General features: G+C 44.8%; 2 protein-coding genes across 2 annotated transcripts; one reads left to right on the top strand and one right to left on the bottom strand.

Annotated features, from left to right (window-relative positions):
* The first annotated feature begins 5,654 nt into the window (after positions 1–5,654).
* psen2 (presenilin 2) lies at positions 5,655–13,961 on the top strand. The gene is made up of 11 exons (XM_041933082.1): positions 5,655–5,735; positions 7,060–7,212; positions 7,376–7,590; positions 7,660–7,801; positions 8,368–8,435; positions 8,570–8,790; positions 9,411–9,509; positions 9,958–10,023; positions 10,463–10,549; positions 10,628–10,743; positions 11,772–13,961. The coding sequence occupies exons 2-11, from the start codon at positions 7,081–7,083 to the stop codon at positions 11,925–11,927; spliced, it is 1,302 nt and encodes a 433-aa protein (XP_041789016.1). The 5' UTR covers positions 5,655–5,735; positions 7,060–7,080; the 3' UTR covers positions 11,928–13,961.
* Positions 13,962–14,533: 572 nt separating this feature from the next.
* dpy30 (dpy-30 histone methyltransferase complex regulatory subunit) lies at positions 14,534–17,525 on the bottom strand. The gene is made up of 5 exons (XM_041933978.1): positions 17,473–17,525; positions 16,394–16,434; positions 15,790–15,837; positions 15,562–15,704; positions 14,534–14,720 (listed from the first exon to the last, which is right to left on the bottom strand). Exons 1-5 carry the CDS (start codon positions 17,480–17,482, stop codon positions 14,648–14,650), a joined length of 315 nt encoding a protein of 104 aa, XP_041789912.1. The 5' UTR covers positions 17,483–17,525; the 3' UTR covers positions 14,534–14,647.

Raw genomic sequence — 17,525 nt, 5'->3', positions numbered from 1 at the left:
AATCAAATACGGAGCTGGCAGAGAAGGCCAAAGAGCAAAGCGCGGAGCTCTTCAGGATGAAAATGGAGAACTACAAGAACTTCGCGCTGAAGAATAAACTGCAGGTGACAGTAAACCGAGTGGAGAAGAAGCTCTTGCAGAGAGACAAGGAAATCCTGGCTCTCAAGACAGAGAGAGACTCTCTCTCTCTCAAGCTCACAGAGGCTACAGACAACCTGTCCAGCAACAGAGCTGAACTTCTCCAGAACGACAAAGCTTGTGAGACCAAATATAACGATCTGCAGGAGGAGTTCAGAGAGGAGCTGGCCAAGAAAGAACAGAGCTGGGAGACGAGAGAGAGGGAATTCGAAGCTGAACACAAGAGGATCTATGAGACCATCACAGAGCATGAGTCTCAGATCTCCACTGAGCTCTTCAGGATGAAGCTGGAGAACGACAACAGCGTTGTGCTTCAGAATGAAGTGGAGACGAAGCTCTGCCAGAGAGACGAGGAAATCCTGGCTCTCAAGACAGAGAGAGACTCTCTCTCGCTCAAGCTCAAAGAGGCCACAGACAACCTGTCCAGCAACAGAGCTGAACTTCTCCAGGACGACAAATCTTGTGAGACCAAATATAACGATCTGCAGGAGGAGTTCACAGAGGAGCTGGCCAAGAAAGAACAGAGCTGGGAGATGAGAGTCAAAGAGCTGGAAGAAGAAAAGAAGCGACTGGAGGAGCTCTGTCTGATGGCCAACACGCACCTCCAGAACAACACAGATTGGCAGGTCAAATACAGCGACCTACAGTTGGAGTTCAAAGGGAACAGTCTCCAATCAAATACGGAGCTGGCAGAGAAGGCCAAAGAGCAAAGCGCGGAGCTCTTCAGGATGAAAATGGAGAACTACAAGAACTTCGCGCTGAAGAATAAACTACAGGTGACAGTAAACCGAGTGGAGAAGAAGCTCTTGCAGAGAGACGAGGAAATCCTGGCTCTCAAGACAGAGAGAGACTCTCTCTCTCTCAAGCTCACAGAGGCCACAGACAACCTGTCCAACAACAGAGCTGAACTTCTCCAGAACGACAAATCTTGGCAGACCAAATATAACGATCTGCAGGAGGAGTTCAGAGAGGAGCTGGCCAAGAAAGAACAGAGCTGGGAGACTGCAGTCAAGCAGGTGAGAGAAGAAAAGAAGCGACTGAAGGAAGTCGAGAGAGTCACCACGCAACACCTGAGTGAGAGTGAGAAAGCTTGGCAGATCAAATGCAACAATGTGCAAAAGAAGTTCACAGAAAAGCTGGCTGAGAAAGAACTGAGACTCAACCAGATGAAGGATGAGAAGAATGCTCTGGAGGATGAGACGAATGCTCTCCTAAACCTTTACCTGAAGGAGAAGAAGAAGAAGGGTTGCTTCAGGTTCCTCAACTTCTTCAAGACTGGAATGGAGGAGAAGAAGAAGGAGGAGAAGAAGAAGGCTTCTTGGAAGAGCAGGGTGGAGGAGGTTGCTGGTTGTTTGTCTCAGGTCAGACAACAGCAGCGCCACTGTCCCTCCACCATTCTGGTGTTGGAAGCAAAGCACCAACAGAAGAAAGTCCATCTGAGAGTCACCATGCAACACCAGAGTGAGAGTGAGAAAGCTTGGCAGATCAAATGCAACAATCTGCAAAAGAAGTTCACAGAAAAGCTGGCTGAGAAAGAACAAGGCTGGGAGATGAGACTCAACCAGATGGAGGATGAAAAAAATGCTCCGCAAGACCTTTGCCTGAAGAAGGAGAAGAAGGGTCGCTTCAGGTTCTTCAAGACAGACAACGGAGGAGAACACCACAAGTGAAGAAGACAAGAAAGAGGTGAAGAAGAAGGAAAAGGAGGAGAAGGAGGAGGACAGCACACAGACAGACCTCCAATTTGTTCTAATATGTGTGCAGTGTGGGTTTACTCCTGGTGCTCAGGTTTCCCCCGACAAAAAAAAACAAGAATTAATTAATTAATTAATTAGGCCTCAAAGAAAATCAAAAGAATAAATAAACAACCAGAAATAAACAAATAAACAAACAATTAAAAATAAATGCATGTCTCTGCCTCTATGATGGGATAAGACAAGATAAGGCTTCATTCATCCCCAGCCGGGGGAATTCAGGTATTGCAGGTAGCAGGTAATATGAGTTGGAAAAAAAATGGCTACAGAAATAGAGAAATACAAAATACAAAATAAAAGCTGAGTATATATTTATATACATTTAATACAAAGGACTATATAAAACAAAAATGTGTAAAATAAATAAAGATATACAGAGAAAAAACAACTGTAAGACATTATGGTGGCTATGAAGTTGAGGTGCTGCTGTCTGTCATCAAACACTGTTTATGACTTATTATCGATAGAAACAAGACTCAAGTCCTGTTTGGACAGGAGCAGTCTGATCTGGTAAAAGGCGTCACTACAAATGGTCAATTACAGGAGCTGCTCATTGTCGTATCTCCTCGTCGTGTTTCAGATGGTTCTGAAACTTTTCTCTAAAAATTTCACATGGTTGCATTTTAGTAAGGGTTCAAGGCCCGAAGAGGTCAAATTAGACCATCGAATGTCCAACAAATCAACATTTTGTGTATCAGAAATTCTTCCCATTAATCATGACGACCCCTCAGATCTATGTGGTGACCCTTAACTACTGTAAAACATGCAGGAAGTGGCACAGGGACTGGAATCTAATGTTAGGATTTGCCCTGTTTAAACAGCTGGGTGGTATATGATTTCATGCAGCTGTGAGGCTGGCTGAGGAGGAGGTGGCTGGCTGAGGAGGAGGTGGCTGTCTGAGGAGGAGGTGGCTGGCTGAGGAGGAGGTGGCTGTCTGAGGAGGAGGTGGCTGGCTGAGGAGGAGGTGGCTGGCTGAGGAGGAGGTGGCTGTTGATGCTGCGATGTCTCCCTCTAGTGTTTGATTCTATAGCTGCTCTTCAGACGATGCTGCCAGACCGGCTGCTTGTATTGAATGTTGCTTGTTTAGAAGAGTCCTTCAGGAAGTTTACATTCCTTCAGTGTGTTCAACAAAGACTTTTCTGTTCGTCTCTGTGGGGAATTTCATATTACTAAATGCTGTCGGATGGACTGAAAGCTTGGTCCTGTTCTTTGGACTAATATGAACATTTTCAACCAACCCAGTTGATTTCCCTGGTTTCCCTCCCTCGATGGTTAAAAACCAGTGACGAGTCCTGTGTGGTGCAATGTAACTAAGACTACCTTTACTCAAGTGCTGCACTCAAGTAAACAAATTCAAGGTACTCGTACTTTACTTGAGTATTTTGTGCTGCTTTATACTTCTACTCCTATACATCTCAGAGGCTCATATTTGACTTCTCACTGCAGTACATTTGTCTGATGCTTCAGCTACTGGTTACTTCTCAAATTACAAATATACAACAGAGTAGAGTATTTGTTGGAGACTATTTTCAACGGCGGATTAATCCCCTTTTGGTGTTCTAGCTTGTTTGTTGCAGCAGGACGGTGGGTGTGGGACTGAGTCAAAATGAACAACAGTGTCTGTGTTCATGTTAATGAAAGAGCCAACCCAGTCGCCACAGTAAATGTGCATCCCTGCAAACCACACATACACTGAAACATTATGTTTACATGACTTTACATTCAAACTTTTCATTTCACTTTCCATTCTGATGTTGTGAGAGTGCTGTGGTTGAGGTCTGGTTCAGTTTGGGCACAAAACCCACCTGGGCAGGGTTAAGAAAAGATGAGGTTTGGGCTTAAAATGACCCAAACACAGCTTGAACAGTGTAGAAACTCACCTCATACACATGTACTGGTAATCTGGTCTACGTCACTGAGGTGACATGTATAAAACGTAGAAATTTAGCAAATCGGGAACGTACAATTCCGACATTTTATTCTGCCGACTGGGCTGGTAACAACACGTCACCCGACCGTGAGGTTCATCAGTGTTTATTGATCTCACGCTGGGAAATTATGTGGAGATAACAGCAAGAATACAGAAGGAGACACAGAGAAAAGAAAAACAGACGATAAAAAGGAATACAAAATAGAATCAATTATATATGTGCACATTATACACAAGTATATTTATATATATAAGAGTGTAAAACTAAAGTGGCCTTTAGAAGCTCAGTTTCTCAGTGGGAAATTTTAGATCTATCACGCTGTGATAAACAACACTTGCTCAGCTAATGGTGACCATTTCACATCCCTTCACTGGTTAACGACTGTTAGAGCTGATTCTCAGGACTTTCATCCTCTAATTCTCTGTGATTAACAACATCTTGCAGGGACGTTGTCACACAGAGGGCCCCCCCAAACTCCACACAAACATACTGTTGAGTTCGCTAAAATAGTCTGTGAATTTTTTATTATGTCCAAAACCTGTGTGAACTAAACCGTGCGTGAGGTGCATTCAGGGGGGAGTGAGGGTGGGCTCCAGCCCCAAGTGTTTTCTCACAAGCCCTGAATCTTTCAGCTGTTTAAAAACACTAACTTTTTGTAACTCCCCCTCTATCTTTGCTCTCCCCCTGTTCAAGCCTGCTGGCTCCTTTAGCTTTTTCTCTCTAAATATCATCTCATTGACCTCTAAGGGTTTATCACTCCCAGCTTCTTGCACTGACGACAGTTCCACTTTGTCACATATCAAACTCATTTTCTCAATGAATCCTGTTTGTTTGTGTTCATGTGCTTGTGATTTTTATTTCCCTGCGTCAGTTGAAAGACGTGTTTAAGTTTAAATCTGAACCATTCCCACATGTTCATGACATATCAAGCAAACGAGCTCCTGGACATCAGGTTCCAACCTGTTTACAGTCATTTATACACTTAAATCACTGTCATGTAGATGCTGCATTTTACTGCTGTAGATGTTTCAGGTTGAGCTCATCTGAACTACTTTCTATCCTGTTGGCTGGTTTAATCTGCAGCGATGCTTCATATTCTATCAGATCAGGATTTGGGCAGTTGATCAGGTGTAACAGGTGTGGGATAACATAAAACAGACTTTATTAATCCCCAGCGGGGAAATCTGGGTATTACAGCAGCAGGTAATAGCAGCTGAAAAAAAAAAATAGCAACAGAAGTAGAGAAATACAAAATACAAAATAAAAGCGACTCTACATGTGTGCATTTTAGAAAAAGGGCTTATGTCTGAGGAAAAATATGCTGAAAAAAAAAAAATATATATATATTGCCACAAAGAAGTATAAGAAAATTGCCATAAAAATATACTGCCAAAAATCTGTAGAATTTCACAGACTTTATACAGATTGCACCTGGTGGACAAAGTGACTCCAGCATTAATGATACTGCACAGAAAATGTCGCAGTAGAATACTTTTATTCATTACTTATTGATATGTGCAGTACATGTACATGACAAATCACACATCGGTACAAAGAAACGCCTGAATCTGGAAACCAGGGCTGAATGAAGCAGCTGGAGCTGAAGCACCTGCAGGCGCGTTCACTGATCTGCTTCAGAGGTGATCAGTCGATCACTGAGGTTATCGATCAAACAGCAGAGGGTTCGATCAGATTACAGAGTGAGTCCAGATTCTATACACGAACTGTAAGAACAACGGTTTCGATCACATCGCTGGACGTAAAATGAATGGAGCTCGGCACGCCTCGTGATCTCGTGACGTGGACGGCGATCACGTGGTATGCGGGTCAGCTGACAGGCGTCTTCCGGGTTGTCGGTCGGTGTTTACTTTCGGGGCGGCCCAGTTTTCTGTCTTCTGCGGCTTAAATCGAGGTAAAGTCTCCGCGTTGGGCCGCTCAGGTGACACTGACGGCTTCGTTTGAAGTGTTTTTACCTGCAGTCACGTTCCTGTTGTCTGGGGACACCTGGACAGACAGACCGACAGAAGGTGCAGCGTCCACACGGAGGATTAAATGTGACTTCAGTGTGAATCAGTTCGCTGCTCGGCCTGTAGAAATGATGAAGTTTCAGCTCAGTAAATGTGGGCTGGTGAGGCTTTTGTTCGCGTGACGTTTAAAAGTCTGCTGCAGGGCCGGATTTAATGGTTTTGGGGGCCGAACTCAGTCATGAGGCCTTCAGGTGCCTCCTCTTCACCTGTACTTAAACAGTTGGTATTTTGACCAAACGTGAGTGAAAAGGAAAAGTCCTGATACTTGCTTATACGTCCGGACAGTCTGCTGAAGGTCGTTTGAATGAATGTGTGTTTAGTGTAGAATAAGTCATCATGTTGTATTGATCGCTGTCATCGTCGTGTTCTATTGATCGTAATCATCTTTGCAGTAACAAGCTGTTTTAGAGCTACAGGAGAATAACAAACGTTTCCTTCTGAAGTAGAAGGGAAGTAAAAGTATGCAGTTGTGTAAAGTACCTCAGAACCAATATGGAGGAGGCTGCTGGTTGCCATGGATACGGTTGTTCACCTGGTTTCTCCTCTTTGCTCACTAAACCAGTGATAAAAGTCGATGCATCGTTACAGATGAAACCGGACAGCAGTGTGTGTAATGTTAATGTGTCGTAAACATTTCTGATGTGATAGGCGGAGTCATCAATGATGAAACCAATCATCAGCTGCAGAGCCTCAACAACTACATATCCCATGAGCCTCAGCGTGCTGTGCCGTGTGAAGCTGCTTACATTTCATACAGCTGAATATTAATAATGAGCTGAATGAATCCTGCTGGATCATCTGTGAGCTGTAACAGCTGATCACTGACCAGCAGACGGTCACAGGATCTCGCGGTGGGGGTGGAAGGGGTGGGTGTCGGCTGCAGGAGAGGAGATGTCAGCTTGATGTTTTCATGTGTTTCACAGCTGCAAACGTTCAGTTTCTTAAAAAGCATGTTAGCTCAAACTGGAGAAAGATAAACATTTCATGGATTTCTTCATCCAAAAACTTTTCAGGAGTTTGCTCTCAGGCTGCAGATTCGTCTGCCCATCACAGAGTGGGGCGGGGGGCTGTTTGTAGCCTGAGAGGTGAAACCCAGTCAGGGGTCTCGCTCACACAGGAGGGGTCGGGGTCGGGGTCGGGGTCTTTCTCGTGTCTGTGACCGGGGGCCTGATGTCTCATGGTCTGGTCACTGTGTGATGTTTTTTGTAGTGGGTGCTGTGTGGAGCAGCCATGAACGCCTCCGACAGTGACGACGACTCCTATAACGAGAGAACAGCGTTGGTCCCGTCTGAGAATCCGGTGGTTCCATCCTACAGACCGGATCCAGACCTCAACCCCCCCAACGACACGGCGTCCAAAAGGGTAAAGGTTTTCATTTATTACACAGCGCCGTCTCATGTCAGCCGTCAGAGAGGACGCCAAACAAAAGGCGGTTTGTCCTCAGTGGTTAAAGCTTGAAATGTTCTGATTGGCCTGATGTATTTCCTGGTGCCCTGACACTGAATGTCGCCCTCTGCTGGTCCAGCCCGGGGTAAGCAGGAGAGCGGGTCCGGCTGCCGTGGACGGCGGCGGCGGCGGCGGCTCAGACCCGGAGGTGGACGCAGACGACGAGGAGCTGACTCTGAAGTACGGAGCCAAGCACGTCATCATGCTGTTCATCCCCGTCACCCTCTGCATGGTGGTGGTGGTCGCCACCATCAAGTCGGTCAGCTTCTACACCGAGAAGACCGACCAGCAGCTGTGAGTCCACGCTTCAGCCGTCACATGTCGGACCGCTGCGCTCACAGCTAACAGTGTTTATCCCCGCAGGATCTACACGCCGTTCACGGAGAACACCCCGTCTGTCGGCCGCCGGCTCCTCAACTCCGTCCTCAACACCATCATCATGATCAGCGTCATCGTGGTCATGACCATCTTCCTGGTCGTCCTCTACAAGTATCGCTGCTACAAGGTCAGCCGGCTTTAATGGAAGCAGTGAACATCCAGTAGCATCTGCATGTGTCAGTAATTCAACATCACACAACACAGTCACATGACCACAGTCACATGACCACAGTCACATGACCAAACACCAGCAGCAGCTAAACAAAGCCAAACTTCTGTGTCGAGACACTGAGACAAGTCTTGAACCTGATAAAACACAGCTTGAGACATTCACAGCGATAAAAAGCAGCTGATTAATGAGCTCAAACTGACTCAGCGTTTGTCTCGATGTGAGAGGAACAGATGACGAAGAGTTCACACACTCTTCATCAGTGTCGAATCGATCACTAACAAAACTCTTCACATCTTCATCAGACGGCTGAAACATTTTTTACTGTTGAAAATCACAGCAGGCTGAAATCAGCTGTTAAAGTTCTTTGTTTACCGTCGAACGACGCCAAACGTCCTGTGAGGTGATGAACCCTGAACGTGTCTGACCTGCAGCCTGTGTGTAGCTGCAGTTGAACCTTCTGCTGCCAGAGGGCGCCGGCTCCTCAGCAGGTGTGGTGACATGTGATGTGTTTGGTTGTTCAGTTCATCCACGGCTGGCTCATCCTGTCCTCCCTCATGCTGCTCTTCTGGTTCAGCTTCATGTACCTGGGGTGAGTCCTGCTCTCTGGTATTTAACTTTGTGTAATAACTTTATTTATACGTCGACCGCAGACATTCTCGCCTCAAACAGAACTCAGTGAGTGTAACGACGCAGGTGCATCATGCTGTTCTTCTTCTGTCCCAGGGAAGTGTTTAAGACGTACAACCTGGCGGTGGACTACCCGACGGTGGGGGTGATCATCTGGAACTTTGGGGCGGTGGGGATGATCTGTATCCACTGGAAGGGCCCCCTCCAGCTGCAGCAGGCCTACCTGATCCTCATCAGCGCCCTCATGGCCCTCGTCTTCATCAAATACCTGCCCGAGTGGTCGGCGTGGGTCATCCTGGGAGCCATCTCCATCTATGGTGAGTCGCCGCTGAGAGCTGGAGGCTGCTCCGACACATCATGGACGTACCTGGAGGAGTATTTCATCGCAGTTTTCAGGACATTCAAACTTTGGCGTGCTCGTTAGTTAAGCCTTTAAGAACAAAAACTTTCTCAATGTGAAGGCGAAGGTCATGTGACATGCGATGGCGGCTGCTGAAGGCACCTCTGGGCTACCTGCTGACAGCCTCGCTAACCGTGTTCATTTTGACATGGACAGGTCAGCGATGATGTCACATGACCGATGGGTCAGGTCGAGCTAGCAATAGCACTACTGAGCTTCTCCACTAGCACTGATAACCTTCTTTCAGTATGAAATTAGCATTAGCATAGTTAGCATGAGGTCTGTCACATGACCGTTGTTGTTTATAGACATTCATCTCTTCCTGTGCTGAAGCTGAAATAAAGGAAATAAATTAATTTTAAAATTTAGTTGTAAGTTCAATGAACAGATTTTCTTTTCCCAACGTACCGGCTGGCACTGATTTATCAACGATGAGAACGTATCGGCTGATAACACCGATACTTCAGCCTGAGTTACAGGCTCTCACAGATGCTTGTTTCCCATCATGCTTTGCTCTGGTGGCTTGTGTTGTTGCAGACCTGGTGGCTGTCCTGTCACCTAAAGGTCCTCTCAGGATGTTGGTGGAGACGGCTCAGGAACGCAACGAGCCCATCTTCCCCGCCCTCATCTACTCCTGTGAGTCCATTCAACAGTCCATTGGACAACTTCTGCATTGATTGATAAAAGGAACCAATCGAGTTTAAGAATTCTTTTTAACCTGCAAGTTTTTTAACAACATTAAGAGTTAGCAGTCATGCTAACAGCTCTGTGAGGCTGTACTGAGCTAAATACTAACATCAGCATGCTAACATGCTCACAACCACACTGCTAACGTGCTGATGCTAAGCAGGCATAATGTTAACCATGTTCACCATATTAGTTTGGCATGTTAGCATGCTAACATTAGCTAATTAGCAGTGAGTCCAGCTGAGGCTGGATGTCATCAGTTCTTTATGCTGACCTGATGGTGGCGCTGGATTGAAGTCAGAGGATCAGTGAAGTTATTGTAGTTGATCCAGAGAACGCTGCGGCTCGGCTGTGACAGAGAAATATTTCCTGTTTTTATTTGTTTGTTTGTGTTCAGCTGCCATGATGTGGACGGTGGGGATGGCGAGTCCGATGGACGCTCAGCACTCCGGACAGGAAACAGGTCCAACATAACAAGCAAGGAATCATGGGAAATGAGGGGGTGGACACAATCTGATGATTAAAGCTAACGGTCGTTTATGCTGTTGCATTAGATTCGAATGTATTTCTTTTATTTTGTCCACCCCTTGTTTGTTTTAATGATCTACAATATGAAGTGTTTTCAGTAATTGATCACTTCACTCACTCTTTTTTTAAATGACAAAACTAGTCTTTAAATGTCAAATTAAACCATCAAAATTAATAAAAATCAGTAAACTCTGACAGTCTCAGTGGAATAAATCACTGGTTTCACTATGAAATTATTTTAACATTTAGTGCGAATCAGCCACGATATAAAATGTATTGAGTTAATTATTGAAGTGAAGAAATTATCTCCGTGTTGCTGTTTACGATCAGTTCATCGTATTCATGACGTCGCCCTGCCGCCATTTATTTTTCAGACGAGGAGGCGGAGCAGAGCAGCGGGGGGGCGGAGCCTGAGAGTCGACAGTCCCGGCCGTTTCCAGAAGACGACCTGGAGGAGGACAGTGAGTTCAGATCAGTCTGCAGTTTAAGTCCGGCGCTGAGTGTTTGGTCTCTGTGAGACGTTCAATGTGTGTCTGCAGGAGGGGTGAAGCTCGGCCTCGGCGATTTCATCTTTTACAGCGTTCTGGTTGGAAAGGCTGCAGCGACCGGCGGAGACTGGAACACGACGCTCGCCTGCTTCGTCGCCATTCTTATCGTGAGTTCTAGTTTTAAGCCCACAGCACGTCGTCAGACCTCCTTCATGAAAGAGACTCCGCTGCCGACGAAGCTCTGATGTCTGTTTGCTCTCGATTAGCAACCTCCTAAAAAACCCCACAGATTCCTAAAATCTACGCAACTTTCAAAAAGAGAAAGTTTCCAAAATCAACATCAGTAACTCCTCAAATGAAAGAATTCACACAAACAATCCCCAAAATCTAAAGGAACTTCCTAAAATCCTCAAACTACATCAGTAACAAGAAATCCACGTCAACTCGTCAGAGTCTGAAGTTCCCAAAAACCTGCAGCAGCAGCACCTCTGAGAAGACACAAACCCCCCAAATCTGAAAACACTTAATACAATCAGGCCTCAAGTCTGTCAGAATTTACCTGTAACACACCTGTTCTCTGTATGAGACACACCTGTTCTCTGTATGAGACACACCTGTTCTCTGTATGAGGCACACCTGTAACACACCTGTTCTCTGTATGAGACACACCTGCAACACACCTGTTCTCTGTATGAGACACACCTGCAACACACCTGTTCTCTGTATGAGACACACCTGTAACACACCTGTTCTCTGTATGAGACACACCTGTTCTCTGTATGAGGCACACCTGTAACACACCTGTTCTCTGTATGAGGCACACCTGCAACACACCTGTTCTCTGTATGAAACACACCTGTTCTCTGTATGAGACACACCCGTTCTCTGTATGAGACACACCTGTTCTCTGTATGAGACACACCTGTAACACACCTGTTCTCTGTATGAGACACACCTGTTCTCTGTATGAGGCACACCTGTAACACACCTGTTCTCTGTATGAGACACACCTGCAACACACCTGTTCTCTGTATGAGGCACACCTGCAACACACCTGTTCTCTGTATGAAACACACCTGTTCTCTGTATGAGACACACCTGTTCTCTGTATGAAACACACCTGTTCTCTGTATGAGACACACCCGTTCTCTGTATGAGACACACCTGTAACACACCTGTTCTGCACCTGTCCTAGGGTCTGTGCCTGACTCTGCTGCTGTTGGCCATCTTTAAGAAGGCTCTGCCGGCGCTGCCCATCTCCATCACCTTCGGCTTGGTCTTCTACTTCTCCACAGACTTCCTGGTTCAGCCCTTCATGGACAACCTGGCTGCTCACCAGTTTTACATCTGACAGAAAGCCACGCCCCCTCCTCTTCCTCGTGATCCTGCAGGACCGCTGCCGTCTGATGATGCACGCACAAAGACTACTTCACGTGCAGGTCTTCTATGAGTCTCTCAGTCTGTTTGGGGAACGTGGTGCATTCACCAAACCACAGGAAGTGATGTAATGCAGACAGAAGAAGCTGCGTGGGTTCAGATGGTGATGGTGGCAGCAGGATACCTGGCTGTTTTTGCTCAGGTGTGTTTCTGATCACCTGCTGACTAATAGTGTAAAGATCCGCCTTAGAACCTGTAACTCATCATGTCTGTTTCGGTTTCTGAGGGGGCGTAACATCCGCAGCGTGTGATTGGTTGACACACCTGTCAGTCAAACATTCCTGTAAAGATTCTCCGGTTCTGCAGGGCCAATTTATCTCGTGCAGCAGATGTTTTTGTTCACTCCATTTCCTGTTTTGTCTTTTAACTTCCTGTCAGTGTTGCCGGCTTCAGTAAACACAAGTCGGAGGCATCGGTCCTGATTGGTTCACACAGACGCATCCACGTGAATGAGGTCACGTGACCTGACACCACATCCACCACAGGTGAAGTGGTTGATTAGCTACAGAGTTAACTAGCTTCCAGCTAGCTGAACGAGCTAATCCTGCGTCAGAAGAGCAGCTTTGTGTTTCCATGTTGAGTTCTGATCCGTACAGATGCAGATTATTAATGTTTAACCCCGAAGCTTTTTGATTTGTTAAGCTGATTTATAAACTTCCAAACTACATAATTAACTATTAATTAATAATCACAGCATGAAACAGTAAAACGTTTGTGAGGTCGACGTGACACTATTGAACCACATCAACATGAAAACTTCAACATTGATGTTGTTTTCTAAGCAGGTTTCAGAGTTTAGTTCAGGACGTCTGAGCTGGTCAGATTTTATTAAAACACATTAAAACATGTTGTTCTGTTGACACGTTAGAAAAACACAAATATCAGCTGAAACCTCACGTGTTCGATGAAATGCAGGTAAAGCTGATGAAGAGCAGCAGGAGTCAGACTACTCAACACATTCCCACTTCCTGTGCAGACAGGAAGTTAAAAGACAAACTGTTGAGCGTGAGATGAAGCTGAACATTTCTTCAGTGGATCAACAGTTTGTACATTTAACGTTGGTGATGAGATGTTTTTATTCGAAACACAGTTGGATGTTTTACAGTTTTTTAAGGTGGATTTTTCTCACAGAAGCTTCTTATTTTTTAAAAAAGGCAGACGGAGGACAGACGTCTCCAACAAGGACTCATTTAAACTAAGATTAGAGTTAATGAAGGTTTAATTCAACTTAAACCGGGTCTAAACTAAGAAATTCAGCCCTGGTTTAAACAGAACCAGCATTGGTTACACCTAAAGGAATAAAACGTGTCGTCAGAATGTTCGTTAACGGTTAACGGCATCGTTAACGGATCTGATCCCGGTTTAAAGAACATTAATCTGAGATTTAAAGAACCGTTTACAGGAGTTGCAGCGGTTGGCTGATTAATTGATCACTGGACTGACAGATATTTAATAATGAGAACTTCTGTTCATGAAGCTTAGTAAAGTAAATGAAGCGTCTTTGTTTGGGCTCAATTCGTCTCGTTTTTCACTGTTTCTGACATTTTCTAGTTTAATCAAGAAAATAATCATCACATTTATTGATTTTCTTTTTTTCTGTTTTAGACAGATTTCTGCTAGTTAAAGTTTCCTTTCAGCCAAATCACAAATGAACCTTTTCCAGTGTTCAGTGACCCTGCAGGGAAAAACGCTTTTCAGGAGCGACGACCACGTTCAGCCAATCGGCTTTCAGCAGGACGGCTGTCAGGTCTGAGTTTCAGGTGGATCTTCCTCAGTGTTTCAGGTGATTTTGATTGGAACTGACTCTGGTAACAGGTAACACCTGCAGGGGATTCTGGGTAAGGAGGGATGGGGTGATTTGGGTGAACTGGGGGCTGATTCAGTATTTGAACTGATACTTGCTGTTTTATTTCTCATGCTGTGCAATAAAGTCAAACTGTTAAACTGCTGTAATGAGCTGAACAATGTCCGGTCATTTGAATGAACTGTCCTGGTTTTGGTTCAGTCTGCATTTAGCAGCTGAAGAAACTGAAAACTGCTAAAATCAGGCGACATTAATCTCGCTCCGGCGATCACGTTGCCCGTTTTATTTATAAATCAGTGTGCAGCTTGATTGTGATGCTGATCTACTTAATCTAAATCTTCAACCACCAGAGGGCGCCACACAGTCATCAACATCAGAAATGATATTCAGTAAATATCAGCACTTTGGTTTAAACATTACTGGTCTTCATGAAATAGTTCCAGTACAGATCTCCACCAACAGTCGGTGAACTCATAAGGTGTTGGTGTTATTTAAGTTTGGAACTGTCTCTCTTCTCACACACTAAACATACAAAGAGGGTTTGTGTGACTGGTGATTTAGGTGGTGTAGAGTCAGGCTAGCAGTTTCCCCCATCTCCAGTCTTTGTGCTAAGCTAATCTAAACATGCAACATCTCAGTCAGAAAGAAAGACAGTAATTGTATCTCTGACAGGACGAACAGTGCAGGATGATCCTTTCAGAATAAAATCCCAAAGCTCCTGTTTGACATCAACATGTTTATTCTGGATTAAAAAAACAAAAACAACAGTCGAGCAGTTCATGAACAAAAACGAGCGGAAACGAGTTTCCACTGTGAGAAATGCTTTCCGTTTAATTCCTCTCCTCAAACTGGGATTTGTTCTTCAGCAGGAACGCTGCCAGATACTCGATGGGGTTCGGAGGTCTGGAAGAGAAAAATCAAAGTTTGGACCAGCGGCAGAAAACACTGGATTCATCATTGTGTCAACAAAAACAACCACGAGACTAAAAAGCATCTGAAAACGACAACTGGGATGAGTGTCTGTCACCAACTAACAACTAAATAACAAAAGATGAACAAATTAACTCATTACTGATTTATTACGTTTGATTCAACGAGCTGCAGAATCACAGACTGTAGTTCCTGATTGGTCAAACAGTTTCCCCCAGCAGCCAATGAGATGATCTATCAGTTAGGAAGTTGATTTATCCGTCTGTTGCTCAGCTGTCAGTAATGTTGTCTGATGGTTCACAGGAAGCGTCAAAGAAACAGCTGAGACAAACTATAAAAACACGCAGGACCACGTTTAGAAAAGCTAAGCTAGCGTTACTTTCAGTCGGCCATCTTTCTGTGTCAGAAGGAACGAATCTGTTCAGGATTGATGTCGACAGTCAAACATCTGAATCGTCCTCTAGATAAAACATCTCGACGTCGTTTTAGCTTCTCGTCTCAAAATGAGCCCACGCAGCGAGTCAGCTGCTAATGCTAATGCTAACATGAGACAGACAAGGGTGCAGCATTGATGCTTTATGATAATGTATCTGCTCCTGGTCCTTTACGGCCTCTAATGTTCATGTAAGTACAAATAAAAATGAAATCATTTTCTAAACTGGAAAACACGGTGAGAGAGAAAAGTGCTTTTAAACCCTGAGTGATGCCTGTAAGGCAGCACGCAGCCTCACATCTATTTACTGATCACCAACCTGCCTTCAGTGTCTTCACTGTTCATTAAGTTGTGTGTGTGTGTGTGTGTGGAGGGTCTGACCGTTCCTTGGCGAGCACCGACAGGCCCTGCAGCAGGATCGGGACCACCGTCTGGTCCAGGTACGCTCTGGTCGGCAGCGCCTGTAGGTCCACCTTCTGCTTCGAGATCTTCTCTGCGCTCGCCTTCTCGTTCTCCACCGTCCTCTGAGGAGCAGCAGCAAAGCATGCTGGGAGTCAGTGTCAACCGTGTCATGACACAGTGTACTCTGTGTGTGTGTGTGTGTGTTACCTGGATGTTTTCCGTCAGGCCGTACTCTGCGTGAGGGTTTTCAGACACCTGCAGGAGGATTTGAGTGTTTGACTTTGTGTCTTTAAAGGTTCACAAACACCGAGTGTAACACAGCAAACCTTCTTATCGATCGATCGATCGATCAGAGACTTAAACTCCTCTTCTACAAAAGAATCATTTCATTCAGCAACAATCAACATCAGAGAACAGTGAAAACATTTATCACAGCGTGCTTTACTGTGATTTACTGTCACATCTGAACTTTAAACAGTTTGTCTTAAAAACTGAGTGAAAAGCTTCGCCTGCTTTCACAGCCGTCAGATTAACGACTGATCGTTTAATCTCTGGCTGAATCGAAGCATCAGTCCAGCTTCACAGGATGAAACCAGCCTGAACCTGGCTGCTGATTTATTACAACGTCTAGGCTAACGCTTTCCCTCTGCTCCCAGTCTTTGTGCTAAGCTAGGCTAAACACTTACTGGACAGAGATGAACTGATATCTGAATGTTGGACTGCTCCTTTAATGACAGTACGGTACTGTGTACATGGTGCAGTTTTACTGTGTATCACTGTGTATTACGGTGTGTCACTGTGTATTACTCACAGGTGTGTGTCCCTCCATGGACTGATCTGCATCTGTGTGATCTGAAAGACAAACGAGCACCTTGTTTTTTTTACTTGTGTTTTCACATTTTCTCTTCAGGATGAAGATGAACGGCTGCTACATGAACAACGTGACGAGGACGAGAAGTTCTTCCAGAGGCCAGAGAGACTGACAGAGTACTGCATTAGTCCCAAAAGAACAAAGGTTCAAGTGTTTGAGTGTTTAACTGGTTATCAAAGCTGTCACAGAACAGATTCATTGTCGACCCTTTCAGTAGCAGATACCGTTTATTCCCCTGCTAACTCTGTACAGAATCACGGGAATCAGCCTAAACTTTACGGCCTTAAATTGACTGATTTTCAAATGAGGTTTGGTTAAAAGAAACTCCAAAACTGCAGCATGAAGGATTTGTTCAGATTGTAATAAATGTTGCTGTTTGACCTACATCATGCCGTATTTACCAGCAGATCAGACCGATCTGTAAATGACCTTTATTTCACTTCTGCACACTGATCGTGTTAATGTCGTTGTTATTTCAGTTATTAGCATCGATGAATAAGGAACCGATAAATTCGCTGATGTTTGAACAGAATTTGGTTCAAAGAAACTCGTTTCAGGGCAGCGGAGTAACACGAATATATGAATTATACTAGTAAACTTAGCAGAAGAAAAATGACGAATAAGTTTATTCATTCGAGTTTGAGTCTTGGCCGCTAACAGAGGACGATAACAACACAAAACCAACTGATGAATTTCGCTCCATTTTGTTCCGTTCATCTGTCCGCCTTTGAGTAGTATTCGATGTTAGTGACGGAAACAAGAAACAATAACGTTTATTCTTCATTAAAATCTTCACACTGATGTTGGTCGAGCTGCACCGCATTGAAAGCGGCGGTAAATTAGCTTAGCATCATATTTACGTTCTGTATCTGCTAATAAACCACATTAGCGGGTAAAATCGATCTCTGTGGTTTGAACTGAGCCATCAAATCATTAAATCAACCGGAAACGCGGAGAAAATAAGCAGAATTACAGTAAAAACAGCGAAAAACGAGATCAATGGTCAACAATTAACTTACCGTCCGCCATGTTTGTTGTGGATATTTACGCAAGATATCTGGCGTACGTCGAT

Source organism: Chelmon rostratus, chromosome 3, assembly GCF_017976325.1.
Source record: "Chelmon rostratus isolate fCheRos1 chromosome 3, fCheRos1.pri, whole genome shotgun sequence".
Lineage (NCBI taxonomy): Eukaryota > Metazoa > Chordata > Actinopteri > Chaetodontiformes > Chaetodontidae > Chelmon > Chelmon rostratus.
The sequence above is the reverse complement of the archived record's forward strand: the minus strand, read 5'-3'. Positions and strand labels throughout refer to the sequence as shown.